This window comes from Photinus pyralis, unplaced genomic scaffold (genome assembly GCF_008802855.1).
Source record: "Photinus pyralis isolate 1611_PpyrPB1 unplaced genomic scaffold, Ppyr1.3 Ppyr1.4_LG5, whole genome shotgun sequence".
NCBI lineage: Eukaryota > Metazoa > Arthropoda > Insecta > Coleoptera > Lampyridae > Photinus > Photinus pyralis.
In genome coordinates, this window is record NW_022170596.1 from 35,695,682 (window position 1) to 35,713,644 (window position 17,963).

The 17,963-nt window shown below is 36.2% G+C and overlaps 5 protein-coding genes across 5 annotated transcripts; all 5 read right to left on the reverse strand.

Annotated features, from left to right (window-relative positions):
- Positions 1 to 2,726: 2,726 nt before the first annotated feature.
- Positions 2,727 to 3,830, reverse strand: LOC116172227. Its single transcript, XM_031489397.1, has 4 exons — positions 3,739 to 3,830; positions 3,390 to 3,688; positions 3,302 to 3,337; positions 2,727 to 3,251 (listed from the first exon to the last, which is right to left on the reverse strand). Exons 1-4 carry the CDS (start codon positions 3,827 to 3,829, stop codon positions 2,958 to 2,960), a joined length of 720 nt encoding a protein of 239 aa, XP_031345257.1. The 5' UTR covers position 3,830; the 3' UTR covers positions 2,727 to 2,957.
- A 2,095-nt stretch (positions 3,831 to 5,925) lies between these two features.
- LOC116171992 lies at positions 5,926 to 6,953 on the reverse strand. Its single transcript, XM_031489073.1, has 4 exons — positions 6,818 to 6,953; positions 6,463 to 6,767; positions 6,376 to 6,411; positions 5,926 to 6,323 (listed from the first exon to the last, which is right to left on the reverse strand). Exons 1-4 carry the CDS (start codon positions 6,906 to 6,908, stop codon positions 6,030 to 6,032), a joined length of 726 nt encoding a protein of 241 aa, XP_031344933.1. The 5' UTR covers positions 6,909 to 6,953; the 3' UTR covers positions 5,926 to 6,029.
- Positions 6,954 to 9,778: 2,825 nt separating this feature from the next.
- On the reverse strand, positions 9,779 to 10,821 carry LOC116172113. The gene is made up of 4 exons (XM_031489255.1): positions 10,664 to 10,821; positions 10,298 to 10,617; positions 10,215 to 10,250; positions 9,779 to 10,169 (listed from the first exon to the last, which is right to left on the reverse strand). The coding sequence occupies exons 1-4, from the start codon at positions 10,752 to 10,754 to the stop codon at positions 9,879 to 9,881; spliced, it is 738 nt and encodes a 245-aa protein (XP_031345115.1). The 5' UTR covers positions 10,755 to 10,821; the 3' UTR covers positions 9,779 to 9,878.
- A 563-nt stretch (positions 10,822 to 11,384) lies between these two features.
- Positions 11,385 to 14,102, reverse strand: LOC116172342. Its single transcript, XM_031489544.1, has 4 exons — positions 14,006 to 14,102; positions 13,324 to 13,622; positions 13,237 to 13,272; positions 11,385 to 13,188 (listed from the first exon to the last, which is right to left on the reverse strand). The coding sequence occupies exons 1-4, from the start codon at positions 14,082 to 14,084 to the stop codon at positions 12,904 to 12,906; spliced, it is 699 nt and encodes a 232-aa protein (XP_031345404.1). The 5' UTR covers positions 14,085 to 14,102; the 3' UTR covers positions 11,385 to 12,903.
- Positions 14,103 to 16,533: 2,431 nt separating this feature from the next.
- LOC116172506 lies at positions 16,534 to 17,510 on the reverse strand. The gene is made up of 4 exons (XM_031489738.1): positions 17,359 to 17,510; positions 17,017 to 17,312; positions 16,933 to 16,968; positions 16,534 to 16,887 (listed from the first exon to the last, which is right to left on the reverse strand). Exons 1-4 carry the CDS (start codon positions 17,441 to 17,443, stop codon positions 16,585 to 16,587), a joined length of 720 nt encoding a protein of 239 aa, XP_031345598.1. The 5' UTR covers positions 17,444 to 17,510; the 3' UTR covers positions 16,534 to 16,584.
- Between the last annotated feature and the right edge of the window lie 453 nt (positions 17,511 to 17,963).

The following is a 17,963-nucleotide window of genomic DNA, read 5'->3' on the forward strand; positions in this document are numbered from 1 at the left end:
TACGGTGGATGCACTTTGTAATTAACGTTTTTAAATATGCATCTTGCTTAAACCCGCTAATGACAAAATCCGCAATGCTTTTTTGCTCGCGTTCTCTTTTTGTTAGCAAGCGGCGAAACTTTTCCGCATTTATTTCATTAAAACGGAATATCATTTGCTTTTGAACCGCGCTCAGGATTCGTATCGCCACTTAATAAACCAACCCTTGCAGTTATGCATGAGGTGGAATACAAATCTATGGTCACGCTTACACGTTTTCACAACACAAAGCCCTCTAATGGATTATGAGATAGACGTAGGCCCCTAATGGTATTATCTTAATCATAACATCGCCGGCTTTGATTTCTGGTTTTAATATTCGTCGCTGTAATTGGGTTGGTAATTGTTTTTGCGGCGGAAATGTATATAGGGATTGGCAAGGAATTATCGGGGAAACGCAAAATGACAGTCCTGGGGGAAAAAGGGCTTTTACGTTTGGTTATGTTTGTATTTTTGCCACTCCGTCACAAATAATTTTCTTCTATTTAAAATGCACTTATACCAAGGCCACTCTGGTTTCAGTGAAATACATTGCGACGTGTGCATACTTCGGTAATAGTTATTTAATATTTATGTTACAAAAGCTGAAAACGCGTAAGCGCATATTTTGATAGATTTGCGATTTTTTTCATCATACAGGTACCAATATAAGTCATTTAAAGCAAAACATTCACAATTCTCCTCAAAACTGTGTGAACTGTTAAGTGAAATGACGAATTGCACTTCTAAAAAGCCTAGAATATATTTTTACTTGCTACATTATGAATATTGTGATTTAAATGTACCGTTTCTTAATAAATGTACTCACCGTCTAGTCTGAGCTGTATTTATTCGGAATGTCGTTGTGTACGCCGATATCCAACGAGTCTTTTTCCACCCTGTAAAAAAAACTGGTAGAAAAGTCGAAAGAGAAGAGAAACTCAATGTATATCCTAAGACTAAGAGGTGATGGTATTAGGTGCACGCATGTTCTTGAAATTGATTATGGTCAATATAAGAAAAATCGTTAAATGTACCAAGAGATTTCACAATTTTCAGTTTGTACTAAAAAAAAAATTTTTTCAGAAAAAGTTGCGGTTTATTTACTGGATATTTATCCTCGAACAATGTACTGTAATGAGTTTTCCGCCTTGAAATTACACCCTGTATATAGAGGCGCTTCGTTACGAAGAGCGTCGTACTGAAAGTAAGTGTGTTGCTTGTAGGAGTTGAAGATAAAAAGTAAAGGTATTTGATTTAATTTCTAGGGTTTTGTTTCAGCTGCCACTACCGTAAATAACGCCGCAGTTAATTCACCGTTTGTATCCGTTCCCGTCAAGATATTACAATTGTCTTTGTTGCGACCGAAAGCTCTTATCATTTAGAAGAAGTGGGATAATTAATATTTTAGAATTACATTCTTTAATTCTTACATATGGATATATGAATTACCCTTTACAAAGGATTTTTAAATGATCAAGTTACCTATTATTTTCAACTCTAGTTCATTAGGTTTTATTAATTTTCCATTGATCTTTCTAAAAGCAGCGTTGACAGCATAATACTGCAGAAAACAGTAATAATCATGTTATGCTATAAACCAACGTTGTTGTCGTTTAACAAGTGTCGATATTACGTCACATAATTGACCTGCAGATGATCTCTTTGGTGCCCAAAACATAGTAAGATAAGTGGAAACCACTAAAATAAAGATATTTACACGAACCCCTGAAGATTGAAAAAATAAAAGCATACTTTCGTTTCCACTGAAATATTGCACGCAAATAAAAATCCATCAAAAACTTTTTTATATGGAATGTAAACAAAACAAATTAACTTTCGTGACATTCCATTAAAATATACTCACATTTACAAAAACCAAAGTAATATAACGCGTTTGATCTAAATGTAAAAGATATATATTTAAATTTTGTGCGAGTACTTCTTGCCGGAGGTTATTAAAAAGTTTACGTCAAAGGATAATTGAAGTTTCTTTTTTTACATTTTATTACACCATTGTAATGGATATCGCAATTTCCTAACGATGCTATGTTAATTAACGTCGACACGTGCTTTAAAAAACCCTTTTCTAAGAGTGGTGTATAAAAACGACGGTTGAAAATGCTGATAGTATCGTAGCGTAGTTATAGTAGCTTTTACCAATAAAATCGCGTCTGCAACAACCACTTGAAAGTTATTTATTCTCGCAAAGTTATAATAATAACCGTGCGTTCAACATCTGAGACTGAACATTTTTGGTTATTTATGTTCGAGAATGGGAATTTTTCTCAAGTAATTTAATTTTGTTTCCGTCACTGTTAGTGTTTTACGGACACCCTGCGGTCAAAATAGAAAATTAGGTGGTTCTTTCAGAGATTTATGTGTAGAAGGACGCATCTCGTAGCTTTCACTACATGAAGAAAACTTGCGATATTGCTGTATAACGATGTAAAGTGGATAAAACCTTTACCGGAAAAAATAAACTGAATTTCACCGTCAGAATCTCTTCCTATCTATAACCATTGTATTTATCCGTTGAAAAATACAATGCCTAACTAATTCATGTTACTGTTTCCCTACGGGCCGCGTATTCCGTTCCAAAGTGGGGTTGACCAGTTCCCTTTCTAATGACTGGTAAGTGGTATTCGAATAACATTGCGCTCATTTGACAGCCTACCTCTTCATCTTCAAAAATGCATTGGCAATCAAAGTGAATTATTTATTTTTTTATTGTGTTCCAAAGTGATCGCGGCAAATTCCCACCACTCCCTTCCAAAATTAAGGTTTAAATGTCCGAACTTATTTTTCTTTACTTATTTGCAAGAAGGGTTAAAAACTTAAAATTTTCAAATTTGTGGAAAAAAACACATAACCATAATTATTAGATTAACTACTAAAAAAAATAGTATTAAACGATATTTTCATAGAAGCCCAAGGTACTAAAAATGTTTGTAAGCTGAATCTATCTGGCGCAAACATTCCTCGACATTTCCCACATATTTCGATGGACAATTGGCCTCTAGTTCTCTGTGCAAACACTGATTCAATGTGACAAATGCGGGATTGCAGGTCGTTGGTGTTTTGGTCTTGAGATAGTTATTGGACTCTGTTTGAATTTGATTGAAACATTTCGTAGCAATTTGTTTCACGAATGTTGCCATCCATGTACCTTCTAAAGATGTCGACATAAATTTGGTTAGCCCATCCAGTATTACAATCCCGTTTTTGTCAGCCTAAATGTGAACAAACGGTCACCATGAAAACTCAATTAAAAATACTGTACCATATTATATTTCTGTGAGATGCATTGGATTTGGCACTGAGAATTAGATTAAAATCTTAACTGTTAACTTGCAATTAGTGATAGTTACCATGACATCATTCTTTAGCATTGCTATGCTATCCCTAAAGTCTTTTGAACTTCGGTCAGTCGATCTTAAATGGTCGACTGTAACATGATGCCTTGGAATTGCATAACATGGGCGAATGTACTCCCAATTTATAATATACTTTGGATCCATATCGGCCTGGCAACAAGGGTACCGCCAGGTTTTCGTGGTCTTTTTTGAACCATCAGAAACGGCAATTTGATCACGACGCTTCCTAGAGAGAAAGGCTCCATCGGAACTTGGTGCTTCCAACTGCAGTATATCCTCCAAAAGGGTTTGATCTATGAATTCCGCCAAAGAAAACGTTAGTTTGTCAATTTCAGTAACTTACTCTGAATTTGGTAGGATTTGAAGATATTAAAGCAGTCCACTAAACTGCCTGCACTTAGCACAACCCCCAATATCAGTATTAGCTGGTTCATGGTTAAATAACCCATTACGTTTCAAAGTTATCTTTATATAGCTTTCAATGCGGCTACAAGGCTACTTTATTCAGCAACCAAGCGTTTTTACTTTAATATTGTGTTTTTTAAATGGACGATTCAATGCATCTTCTGATCAGTCACTCGTTATCATACATTGTGCCTATTTATGGTTGGTTGCGTCGTTGCATAATGAAAACGGTCTTTATGTTGGTTTATTGAGGTTATATCAAGGTTAAATTACCAGACTCGAGCAAGTAGAATAAATCGTTTTATTAAAAAAAGGATTATTTAGTATTTTTACCTTTCATCAATTATAGTAAGTCACTAAAACTATATGTTGGATGCCAGTAAAAACCTAAGACCCCTCGGATAATAATTCCTTTACCATAACGGATATAGAAAAAAGTCTTAGAGAAAAATTGTTTGGTTAGCAAGGGCGTGCTGCATTCCAGTTGCGGCTTTTTTAATATACTCATGTATCTCGAGCAGAAATCATATTTAAAACGAGAAATAGTCCTCCTGGAGTGATAGGGCGCACGCTTCTTCCTGGCAGGACAAAATTGTTCCTTGGATTAGCAGCAAAAGATAAGGAGAAATTGAAGTGAAGGTTTGTAGGGTGAGTAGACTCAAAAGTGAGACTTCGTTTAGTATTTTTATTTGGTAATACAAATATTTCGGACGCAGTTTGCTGTCCTTCCTCAGTGGAACCACTGGGAAAAGGTTAATGATTAGCAAAATAAAATTAAATAAAGGACGGGCTTACAATTCTGTGCACTGAACACGTACCAAGGCCGAAAGGAAAAAAACCTTTTAATTAGGAGAAATACTTGGAAGAATCCAGAATAGCTTCCCCGAGAGATGCCGCATGCTCTAGGAGTACCTTACGTTCTTCTACTACAAAGGTTCTCCATAATTTCAAGAAAAAGTATTCTAAGGGTAGCAAAGTATACCATCTCACATGTTCTGCAGACATAAGAATTTTTTTGGTGCTTAAGACAGGATAGAGACTCATCATAGTTGTTCTCCTACATGCCAGAACCGAAAAGATGGGCTCGTTTTGTGGTAATTTGTGCGCCATCTCCCACGTTTTATTCTTCAATATTATTGGACATCCAATCTTGTATGGTAAATTGCGCTCGTTGTGGGTAATTTGTGTGTACGCTCTTACACTTTGTGATACGATCCTGGTCGGTATTTTGCAAAAAAAAAAATTTTAAATCGGGAAGCCCATAATTTTCCATTCTTAAGCGTTATAGAGGGTGAAAAAAATAGGATAAAGACAAGGTTTGGGAATTATGTGGTCGTAGTTCCCAAATGAACATTCTGGACACCTGATTTGTTTAGAAATTAATATTGAGAGGGTGGAAGTTGACTCAAAAATTTAGATAGCAATTTCGTTCTTAATTGGAAACCGTCGTTCACTTAACACCTTCTGCAGAGGCAACTCTAAAAAGTTTTTTTGCGGGTCACTCTGTAATTGGAAGCCTGTTGAGGGCCCAGAACAAGAGAGGGATAATAAATAAATAAAATAAATAAACAGAAATATCTCTTCGTACATTGTATTCTCCTAAGATCTCAGCAGTTTTAAACAAAAAGGGAACGTTGAATAATTATCCCAAACTTAAGTCTCTTTGTTTATTGTGTTCTGCCAGTAGGTAGATATTGAGAATTTACAAAATTTTTCTATTTTAAGGGAATTGATGTAGGTACTGGGTACAGAAATAGCTCCTCATATATTACTATACATGAATAAATGCAGAATCTTTAATTGGAAACGCGACAAACCATGAATCACGTACAGAAGGTCCACCCCACCATACGGGAAATTAATGATGTAATTTCTTTTTAAATGAAGCATGACTCCATGGCAGGCGCCATGGTTGTCTTTGAGATTGAGCTGGATCATCTCATTGGCAATGGAATTGATAATTGAGATTATATGAACTAAGTGGCGATTTAAGTTTTGATAGTAGGCTAAGGGGCGTTGTAGGGCAGGGCAATCGGTCCAACTGTGCAGCCAATTTTTGGAATTTGGGTAAAGCGTTTAATCGTGGAGTGAGGGCGGAATGGATAACAATGAATATTCTTTTCCATGAGTTTTCTCTGCGTATTAAACTTATATTGTTTTAGTAAGTTAGCGATTTTAGAAATTTTTGTCCTACCAAATTAAACAATATCTTCATACGAACCAAACCTACTAAAAATGTTTGTAATCTGAATCTATCTGGCGCAAACATTCCTCGATATTTCCCACATATTTCGAAGGACAATTGATCTCAATTTCTCTGTGCAAGCAGTGAATCAATGTGGCCAATGCGGGATTGCAGGTCGTTGGTGTTTTGGTCTTCAGATAGTTGTTGGACTCTGTTTGAATTTGATTGAAACACTTCGTCGCAACTTGTTTCGCGACCGTTGCCATCCATGTACCTTCTAAAGATGTCGACATAAATTTGTTTAGCCCATCCAGTATTACAATTCCGTTTTTATCGGCCTAAATATTATCAAACGGTAATCATGAAAATGATTATTAAAAAATACTGTACCATATTATATTTCTGTGCGACGCATTGGATTTGGCACTGAGAATTAGATTTAATTAATAATGTAAATTCGTAATTAGTGATAGTTACCATGACATCATTCTTCATCATCGCTATGCCGTCCTTAAAGTCCTTGGAATTTCGGTCAGTGGATCTTATATGGTGGAGTGTAACATAATGCCTCGGGATTGCATAACATGGGCGAACGTATTCCCAATTTATAGTATACTTTGGATCTATACCAGCTTGGCAACAAGGGTACGGCCAGGATTTCGTGTTCTTTTTTGTACCATCAGAAACGGCTATTTGATCACGACGCTTCCTAGAGAGAAAGGCTCCATCGGAATCTGAACTTGATGCTTCCAACTCTAGTATATCTTCCAAAAGGGTCAAATCTATGGTTTTCACCAAACAAAACGTTATTTTGTCAGTCTCTGTAACTTACTCTGAATTTGGTAGGATTTAAAAATATTAAAGCAGTGCACCAAACTGCCTGCACTTAGCACAACCCCCAATATTAGTATTAGCTGGTTCATGATTAAATGATTCCTAAGTATGTTTTGAAAATCATGTTTATATACCGTCTAATGCTGCTACAAGGCTACATTACTCATAAACCAAGCGTTTTTACCTCAACATTGTGTGTTTTTTTTAATGGATGGTTCAATGCATCTTCTGATCAGTCACTTGTGATCATGCATTGTACCTACAATTTAAAGCATATTTATAACTTTTTGCGCCATTACGGTCATTATGTTCACCTATTGAGGTTATACGAAGGTTAAATTACCCAACTGGAGCGCGTAGAATAAACAATTTTATTAAAAAATGAATTATTTACTATTTCTCTTTCTTCAACTCTGGTAAGTCACTAAAGCCACATTTTGGATGCCAGTAAAATGATTGGACTTGCTCTTTTTCACATGTACAGATTGTAGCATGTAAGACCCTTCGAATCACAATTCCTTTACCATAAAGGATATAGAAAAAAAGTCGTAGAGAGCTGTACACAGTTACATTAATTAATTAAAATATTTTTGACCATCAGGGGTGTGCTGTGTACTCCAGTAGCGCTTTGATGGTCAGATAAGGGCCACCACACCTTTTCAGTAGATAGGTGCTCTATGTATCAAGAGCAGAAATAACTACTTGCTAACCATATTTAAATGATAGAAAAGTAATGGACGTTCCTTCTGGAGTGATAGGGACGCCTGCTTCTTCCTGACGGACAGAGAAAGTTTAGAAAATTGTTCTTTGTATTAACAGCAAAAGAAGAAATATTCCTCTTCTTCTTCGAAATCTCCTTCCCCGACAGACACCCCGTGCACTACCTAGGAGCACATTACGTTCCTCCACTATAGAGCTTCTCCACAATTAAAAAAATATATCCTAAGGGTAGAAAAGTAGTCACCTCAAGCATTAGTTTAAAAAAGAATAAAGAGTTTTGAGACTCGTCTCAGTTGTTCTCCTACATGCCATCAGAACCGAAAAGATGGGCTAGTTTTATGATAACACTGGTCTACAGCTTTTTTGCGCATGGGACATATATACCTTATTTTTATTACTTGTATAGCCACAAATAAGAATTAGAACAAAGAAAGGTTATATATTTGTTTTTGTGTGAAAAAAATGCAAAAAACCAAAAATAAAAATACCTATAAAATCTTACTTACATAGGCATGCTTTATTAAAAGGTAACGTTCCTACGTTTATAATTTGTTTATCTTAGAGTCTAAATGTTTAAAAATGGAACAGTTTTGCTTTTTTGTCATGTTCAACTGAAGTTTTTCTCATTAACCCCCCAAATATGACCTTCTATCATGCTTCTAGCTTACTGGCCTTGGTAACGTGCCTAAATTTCATTATGTCTTGATGAAAATGTTGTCCTTATTATTCCGAATAAGCTCCCATATTATCCTTAAATTAATCTAAATGAGAATGTAACCTGTGCATCTTTTAAGACGTTCTATACCCGATGATGCAAAACCAAATACTGTCAGCTCGTCATAATTTTCAGCTTTATGGTTTCCCAGGAAGCACTGAACGGGAAACCATGGACTATTGCCTTAAAACTGTTCCAGGATTTTTTTTCCTCTTTGCTAAGTAACCGCGGGAAAAAAATCACCCTCCATTTTTCTTTTTATTTGAGAGAAAACAAAGATTCCAGCTTTAATTTTCGCCCATGAAAGCTTTCAATCAAATCGCTCTAACTTTTGGAAAAGCAAATATTTTCGAGGTCTAATCGCACTTTTTATTTATTTTTGCTTATCATAGTCAGAATATATTATGTAAATCCCATGCGCAAAAAAAATTATTTTTTTGTTGACCGGTGTAATTTGTGCGCCAACTACCACGTTTTGGTCTTCAATATTATTGAACATTTCCAATCTTATATGGTAAATTGCGCTCGTTATGTGTAATTTATGTGTACGCAGTTACACTTTGTCATACTCAATTTCGGCCAGATCTGATCCTGATCAGTATTTTAGAAAAAAAATTGAAAATTACAAAGAAAAAAACACGTAAAACCGTTAATTCCCCACTCTTAAGCGTTAAAGGGGCTAAGAGAAACTAGGAGAAAGACAAGGTTTGGGTATTATGTGGCCGTGTTTCCCAAATGAACATTCTGGACACCTGATTTGTTTAGAAATTAATATTTAGAGAGTGGGAGTTTACTCAAAAATTCAGATATCAATTTTAGTCTTAATTGGAAACCTTCGATCACATCATATAATGCTTTGTATAATAAAAAAATCAATAAATTTAGAATCAAGACTTTCAGCAAGATTGTTCCATTTTAAGAGAATTGATGTAGGTTCTGAGTACAGAAATAAGTCCTGATATATTACTACAAGATAAAAATCAATAATCATGGATCATGTTAAGAAGATCCGAAAATCGTCACCATCCTGGAAATTAATGATGTAATTTCTCTTTCAAATGAAGGACGTGAAATTGAACAAGGGGCTTTATCTCGTGAGTAGTTCAAGGTGTGCGTCACGAATTGAGTTAAGTTATCTGGATCCACACCATGCATTATATCACTCAAAGTAATGTATAGAACGCCCTGTGTCGGTTCTCAAGTAGAAAAATCTTGGTTTTTAGGGATAAAAACTTTATTTTGCGGAAGGAAAACCGTCACATTTGGACAAACTGAAATTAGCCATCTACAAAAGTGAGTTGTACTTCAACAGCATGAATCAAATTAATTTCCTTTACTGAGCCAGTTGTGGACAGCTCTTACTCGATCTTAAGTTGATTAGTAGAACACTGGAGTTAATTAATAACCAATTATTGTAATTGTAACCATTGGATATTAAAAACTATTCCTGCGTAATGCGGTTTGCACTGTATCTACCACAAAAACGTACAACGTACGTAAAACATGTACAAAGCATGACCAAGATGGTGCCAAAAAGAAAACGTTTATTGAAATTAGTAACCCACTCCACACTAACAAAGAAAGTAAAAGCTAAAGATTATTTTCTATAACAATGGTAGTGGAATCAGAATCTGCCATATGCACCTATTCTCTGTAAACAGGCTTCAATATTCCCAATGTGCTCTGGTGGACAACTCAGTTGAACCTCTCGGTGCACGCACTGATTCAATGCGATAAGGGCAGGATTGCAAGCGTTCGCTGTTTTAGTCTTGAGGAAATTCGCGGATTCCGTCTGGATTTCGTTCATGCATTTCGTAGCGATTTGCTTTGCGAGCGGTGCGAGCCAGGTACCTTCGTAAATTGTCGACAAAAATTTGTTCAATCCTTCTACGACTACAATTCCGTTCTTGTCGACCTAAATACCACACTTGTATTTACTGAAATTATTAGAATTACGTACCATGTCGTATTTGTGTGCGACGCACTGTATCTGGCACTAAAGGGTTGGAGGTATTAGACGAGCTTTACAAGAGGAGGACTTACCAAGGCATCATTTTTAAGGATCGCAATTTTTTCTTTGAATTCGGTGGAATTTCGATTGAGCGTACGTACAGAGTGAACTGTAACGTTGTGCTTTGGATTCGGATACGAATAACATTCGCGAACGTAACCCCAGTTAACATTAAAACGCTGGTTCATATCCGCCCTGCAGCAAGGATCATACCCACCCCTTGAGTGAATCATTCGGCTTCTAGTAACTGTAACCGTGCCGCCGTAATCACGACGCTTTCTGGAGAGAACATCACCATCGGAAGCCACACTTGATGCTTCTAGTTCCAAGATATCCTCGAATAAGCTTTGATCTAGTGTAATTAATTAACAATTGTAAGTCGTCAAAATGGAACTTACTCTGAACCTGATACGATGCGTAAATATTAAAGCATTGCACCACGCTGCTTGCACTCAGAAAAACGCCTAAGGTAAGTATTATTTGGTTCATGGTAAACTACAGTTTAGCCATTGCTTTTGAGTAGTTCGTATTTATACCAGCGAAAGTGTCGACAAGGTGATTTCACAGGTCAACTACTGCGAACAGACATTTTTTGTCTATACCATATTACAGGACTTTTATATAGTTCGACTAGCCAATCAGTGCTTCAATTTAAAGAACCTTTGAATCTTTTTATATTTGTTGCATAATGGTGCCACTCTTTTCAATAGTAACTGCTGCATTGTATGGAGGTTAACAAAAAATTGTAAAATGCCAATCGTGCTTGATTGTGCAAGAGAAGGTTTTTCTGAATTTCCATGAACTTTTTTTGGATGATTTCAGTTTTCATAATCTTGTTTTTGTCGCTTTGTGTTGGTTCTCACACCATAATTCAATAAAGAATGTTCTTGTCGATACACCACCACGCGTTTCAGCAAAGATGTCATCATCAGCAAACAACTGAAACGTAAAATACAAATACGATCCTATTTATACCAATTATACGTGAAAGTTAAAGATTGCGAGCTCTAATTAGTTATAAAAGACCTTCTTTATCATTATCAATCGTATTTCGTTTCCAAAGTTAGAAGTTTTATAAAAACGCAATACAAAGAAAAATTTGCTGTAGATAGCACGGCTACCACCTGCACATGCGCAATTCTGCTCTTTTATGTCTAAGAATATGTGTACCAAATTTGGTTCCAATCGGTTCAGTCGTGTAGCCAAAAATGAGAGTACAGACGGACTGACTTCATCAATAGTTAGTTTGATTCGGCTTCCTGGTTTCAAAACAAATTTTCGTCAAAAAAAGTGGGTCATTTTTTATCACAATGCAATACATACCTGCCTTACCTACGTGCGGGTGTTAATATAATGTAATCATAGATCATTTTAACCAGAAAGAATCCTGATCACAATAATGACAATGGCGACCTCATACCTTCCCGTGGTATGGCCTGTTTGCACTAATGATGATGCCGACCAAGGGAAGTCAGCCCTGTACCGAGTGCTAACGGCTTCTAGGAGGGCGGATGAGCGGGTACGGGTTCAGGACACCCTGTTGTCCAGGAAGTAAAATCATTTGACAGGCGGAAAAATTCTTCGAGGCCAGGGAAAACCACTCCATTAAATCCTCAGGGTATCCCTTGAGATGTGCCAGAAATGGATGAAAAGAAATATGGGTTCTCCGAATATTAAACTTTCCAGTGTTAAATAGTGCCCAATTCGGATCTCCGGGGTGGACCGTATACGAAGAGAAAAAAATGAGGAGAAGGAAAAAGGTAAATTGGATGGGGACTTGGAACGTTAGAACTGAAAGAGGAAAAGCTTGAAAATCTACGGCGAGAAATTATTAAAAATAGACTCGATTTAGTTGAAGTAAGTGAAACAAGATGAAAGGGACAGGAACAGTAAAAAAAAGAGTAGGTTTGTAACCAAAGTAATTTATGGCCGTGATAGAGTGATGGCTCTAAAGCTAAACCCTGTGCCAAAGTAAGTGTTAGTGATCCAAGTGTCCATGACAGCCACTGACCATGAGGATAAGGAAGTAGAAGAAGTATACAAAAGGAGACAATATCGGAGGCGAAATGTTATGAGAAAAGAAACTGATGAAAATCCAATCAATGTAATGAAATAGAAAATCTCAGTTGGATGGGAAGGCACAATATTAATTACAATAGGAGTCAAGAGGTTACCTGGGATAGACCATCAAGAGCTGTTTGTAGCATAGAGGTGGAAAACAGGCATGGAAACATACTGACAGAAGAAAGGAACTCGATGGAAACAGTGGTATATCTCTATAAAACACATGAAACACCAAGACAATTGGAGTTGGAAACCGAAGAATCAGTTGTCCTGACAATGGAATTCCAGTGGTGATATTAAGGTGTCTTCGGGAAGAAGGAATGAAGGAATTAACATGTTTATGTAATTATATATACGAATCAGGGGCATAGTCTGAATATTACAAATTTTACCAGGACAGGTGCGACAGGTAAAGTGACAGGCGACAGGAAAAGTTGCCTGGTCTGTCTCTGTTATGGAAACTAAAATTTCCTGACATAAAGTAGGCATGAAAACGAAGGTTTTATGAGGATTGTGGGTAAAATCCTTTATACATAATAGAATTCTTTAACAGAAGCTTTACTGTGGCAAAAATTTAAGTTTTTTGCTTCTTTAAAAGCTCGCAAGCTGTAACGTTTCCTATATATTTTGCCGGACAACTCAGTTGAACTTCCCTGAGGGTACAGTTGTGTAAACTTATCAAAGCGGGGTTGCACGTCGTTATATTTTTTGCACGGACATACTCGAGGGATTGCTGACGAACTTGCTGGAAGCACGTGTTGGCAATTGACTTAGTAAACGGTGTTACCCATGTACCATTGTAGATGAGAGAGAAGAAGTTGGCAATTCCATCGAGAGTAATCATTCCCTCTTTATTGACCTACAAGGTAAATCAGTTTAGTACGTGGTAGTTTGGGCTGTCTCTTACCGCGTCATACTTTTGTAGCATACACTGTACATAGCACTAAAACAAACATTTCAATATACGCTAATGGAAGTAGTTTTACAGCCTCACCAATGCGTAACTTTCGAAGGTCTGCAGTTTCATTTTAAATTCTGTTGAATTTCGATCTCCCGGCGACAGGCGGTACTTAGTAAAGTTGTGCCTCGCGAGTGTCCGGTTATGGCATTCCCGTATAAATGATGCGTTTTCATTCAAATGCGATGTTGCATCGATGGTACAACATTGGGTCGTTTTGTGGGCTCTTTGTGTTTTTCCAGATTCTTTGTGGGTGTGTAACTGTTCCGATGACTCATAAGGATCACGAGTATGCTCCGTTTCAAATCCTGTGAGCGCTTCCTTTAAGGTCTCGCCTACATTTGCAATATAAAAAAATGTAACGTTTAGTTATCTACATCTAATTTAATTTTTGAACGACCCAGTTTTGGTATGGTAAAAGATGTCCTACTTGTCTGCCAATCAAAATTTAGTGTTTTTTTGACTTGATGTATTAGTGGTTAGATACCTCGGGCTCTTATTGAGCTAAATTTTTCAACCTCAAATAAGACAATCACTAAATTTTAACCAATAAAGGCACTCATTGAAGGATCTAGCTATTGAGAGTCAAAGGTGTCCCTACTCTCACTATATAAAACTGACATTAAATAATAAGAAATGGTTTCGTTCTTCAAAAATAAGATTGAAGAGTTGAACAATGGTGGCGAGATACAAAAATGCAAAAAAAAATATATCTTACGGTAATACACTTTCTCGGAGCCATACGCATACTGTAATAGTGCTAATAAAGATGCAACAAAAATAGAAACGCGAACCATTATAGAAAAAGGAACTGTATGAACTGCGATTTCGTTATTATATGATTTACATCAATAGGAAATTTTTCTATTTGAGCAAGGTACATCCTGTGTACAATAAATACTATAATTTGTACTTATGCTTTTTTGTAGAATAACTATACCATTGTGACGTGAAATTATAATTAAACAAATGACGAATAAGTCAGTCAATTCGGGAATTACGACAATATGTTACCATGGCTACTTTATTTAGTAACAGTAATTTTAAAATAACCTATACCAGTACTTTTTTTATAGCTGATTGATTTGGTTTCAAACTAAACTGCTCTACCAATTCAACATATTGTATGCTTTCAAATCCCGAATCTTTACTTATAAACTGAAGAAGGTATTGGTAAACTGTTTCTTATTTAATTAATTAACAATTACAAAGCAAAGGTACTAATATCATCGCATTACAAACAAATCTGAAACGTAATAAAACCAACATTGTACCGACTTTGTAGTGGTAGAGCGTTGGGCTATAAAGCCGGAACTTGGGCTGAGGTAAAAATTTTTCATATGTGTCAGAGATGGGAATTTGCTTAGATCCGTTTCGAGCATACTGCCGGGTACTCCGAATTAGGTTTTCCTGCAGTTTTCCTAATTCGTAAGGTACACTTAAGACCTTCTGTAGGGGCACCTCTAAAAATCATTATGCGAGGGATAATAAATAAATAAATTAATTAATCTTCTGAGTAACAAAAGTAACGTAGACAAAATGTAACACGTGACGTCGCAAATGTCAATCCCACTAACACAGCGGGTCCATGTAAAAATGCGGTGTCATCCATGTTCTGCGTAGGTAATGTCAATGTGTAGTATGATCTTTGTGTCAATGTAGATAATGAAAAAAGTAATTAAAAAGAGAGAACGATGAGAACTTAGGAGAAACTATGAGGGAACCATGAGAGAAGTATGAGGAACGATAACGCCCTAAATGCGTATTAAGAATAATCCTGAGTCATAATCTTTACATACCGCACACTAATTACTTGCAAATATAAATCCGCTAAGCGTATTCAATGGAACAGCCCCAAACACATCAGAAATAAAGAGAAACACTCCAAAGAACTATGATGATATCCACTACAAAAAGCCCTTATTCAGGTTGAAATAGGTCAAGTAACAGTAATGAGGTATCGAGAAAAATACAACTGTACCCAAGAATATAAATTAAGGAAAGGATGGAGTTGTGCAGCAATGTAGAAAGCGTGACAAGAGACAAGAGAATAAAGGTTAATAAAACCTATAACACTCGGATGGCCTCTAGCGGCCAAACAAAGAACTAGGGTATTAACAAATCTACCATAGCAACTTACATCTTTACTAAACGGGTTTACAAAGAAAATACCTATATGGCGTACGAGTATCACTTAATTGAGATTATAAATCGAAGAGTTACTTAGATAGAATAGACATATAATTTCGTCAAGATTAGAAATTTGTGTTGGAGTAGTAATCTTGGGATCTTTTGTACAAAAATGGGAAGAGCATATCGAAAAACGAAAGTAAAGCCGTTAGGTCATTTAACAAATAAGGCGCTGAACGCTTATGATGAGTAGTGATTTTAAAACTAAAATATGGATTGCATTCAATGGAGGTGGTAATCTCACGTAGTCTCGATGGGATCAGATCATAGTGGGTTAAGTCTAAATCGAGGTCTAAATAATACTATGTACCATAGTAGCAACTGATACAAAAACTTCAATCTGATTCAACTAATTGATTTACGAAACCCACACGTAGTAAAATATTAATCCTTGTAGTAACCAAACTCTCCAATATGGTAGATGTCTTTATCATGGCTGCCAAGTCATTTAAACTTAAAATAAATTCACAGCGCCGCAGTTTGTATTGCTTTTAATATCAAACATTTAACCACTCGCGAACTTTGCATCTAAATATCTCGTTGCAGGTAACTAATTCTTCATGAGTGTATACATAGAAATGGAAATGCAAAGTTAAGCTGTAACATGCACATAACATATTCAATATTTATTTTGCGAAACTAGTTCGGTAATTTCATTTCTATGCAGTCGCGGATTCAACATTTTAGTTGAATTCGTATTTGAAACTATTCAGCGTTCTGAAACTATACGTAGTAATTGAATGTTTGAATATCGTAGTTTTCAAAAGGAAACGAATAGTTTTGGTAGAGCTAATTCACTTTTACGATTGTGGGTATGATTTTACGTGAATTTGCCTGTTTTTCACGCTTCGATTCCCAATGCACGGTTTGTATATTATGATGCTATCACAGTCAGATTTATTAACTATTTTTCATTGAACGTTTCAAGCAAACAATCACGTCTGCTACCTCAAGTTTTCGAGGTTTTACCTAATTTATATTCAAAGGTTTTACTTAAGAATTTTTGGAAGCCTGTTGATAAATAAGGCAGCTACATATTTATTAATTTATTCGTGTGTATTTAAGAACAGCTTTTTCAAATCTAGTTATAGTCAGAATGGCGGATTGTTAGGAGTAGCGGTTATAGTCAAATTTCCAATTCTTGAGATCATTACAACGAACTTCGTTTTTGATCTGATCTTTCGGACAGTTCATTTGAATCTCCCTGTGAAGACACCAATTATGCATTCTAAATGTTGGGTTGCATCTATCTGCCGTTGCTGTCTTAAGGTAATTGATACACGCCTGTTCAGTTGCCTTATAACACGTTGTTGCGATATTCCTTGAGACATTAGGAACCCAAGATCCATTGTAAATGTCATTGATACGCTTGATTACCCCCTCCAATATTATCGACCCATCGGTCTTCACCTGAGGTGCATAGTAAATCATTGGTTCGCAAAGCTAGCTACTTACCAGGTTGTATTTCAAAGCAAGACAGTTTAAGTAGCACTAAAATTGCAAGGGTTTCTTAATTTTAATTTCAGAAAACTAACTTACTGATACTTGATTTTGAACCAATTTATTTTGCTTCTCGACATCCACTGAGGTAGAGCGGCCATGATTAGTAAAGGTCAGTGTTCCCAACGTTTTGTTATAGCATAAATTCTTATACTCGTCGTTTCGTAAACTATTGCTCATTTGTACGTCACAGCATGGGCCGAGTATTTTTGTATAGCTTCCTTTAATCTCCTGTTGGTCTTTAGGTTTTTTATCTGATACGATCTTTGTATCACGACGTGTCCTTGTATGTAAATTTACTTGGAAAGGTGCCAGATGATCAACGTTGAGCAGGCCTAAATTGAAAAATTGGCTTTGATCGACCCAATGTAACATAGTTACCCAAAGAATCATCGGTGAGATGTTGGCATTGTCCAAAGTAAATTAGTTCGATAAATGTGCCAAGGGCCAGTATAAAGCTACTCATTGCTCAGTACGTCTTCACAACAACAGCTCTGTAAGCGATTTTCCCGATTCGGGTCCCATGATGGTACTCATCGTGACCATCTATGATTCATTCGATTGAACCATTGTGCAAGTTAACATTTCAAGGTGATTTGAATTTACATTACCCAAACTTGATTAGCTATTGTTTGGTAAATAAGAGCACTTTTACTTATACAGATGCGACTATCAATCATATCCTAATGGCCACGTTCTATTGTGCCCTTTTTTTCAACAAACTGCCAATTGAAAAACACGCATAATGCTGTGCTTTCAGTTATACAATTTTTATAGCACATTATCTAATATAAAACATTGTTTACATTTTGAAGTTGCCCTTGATAGGTTTATTGTGCAGAGTGCTTTAATGACATTTACTGAAATGGTTTTTCATGTTTTCATGGGAATTCATGGGAATACGTCGCTTTGTCCATGGTCAGCTGCCATTCGTAGACATGGAAAAATGAAAATGAAAGTCAACAAACAAATTTTCGCACTGGAAA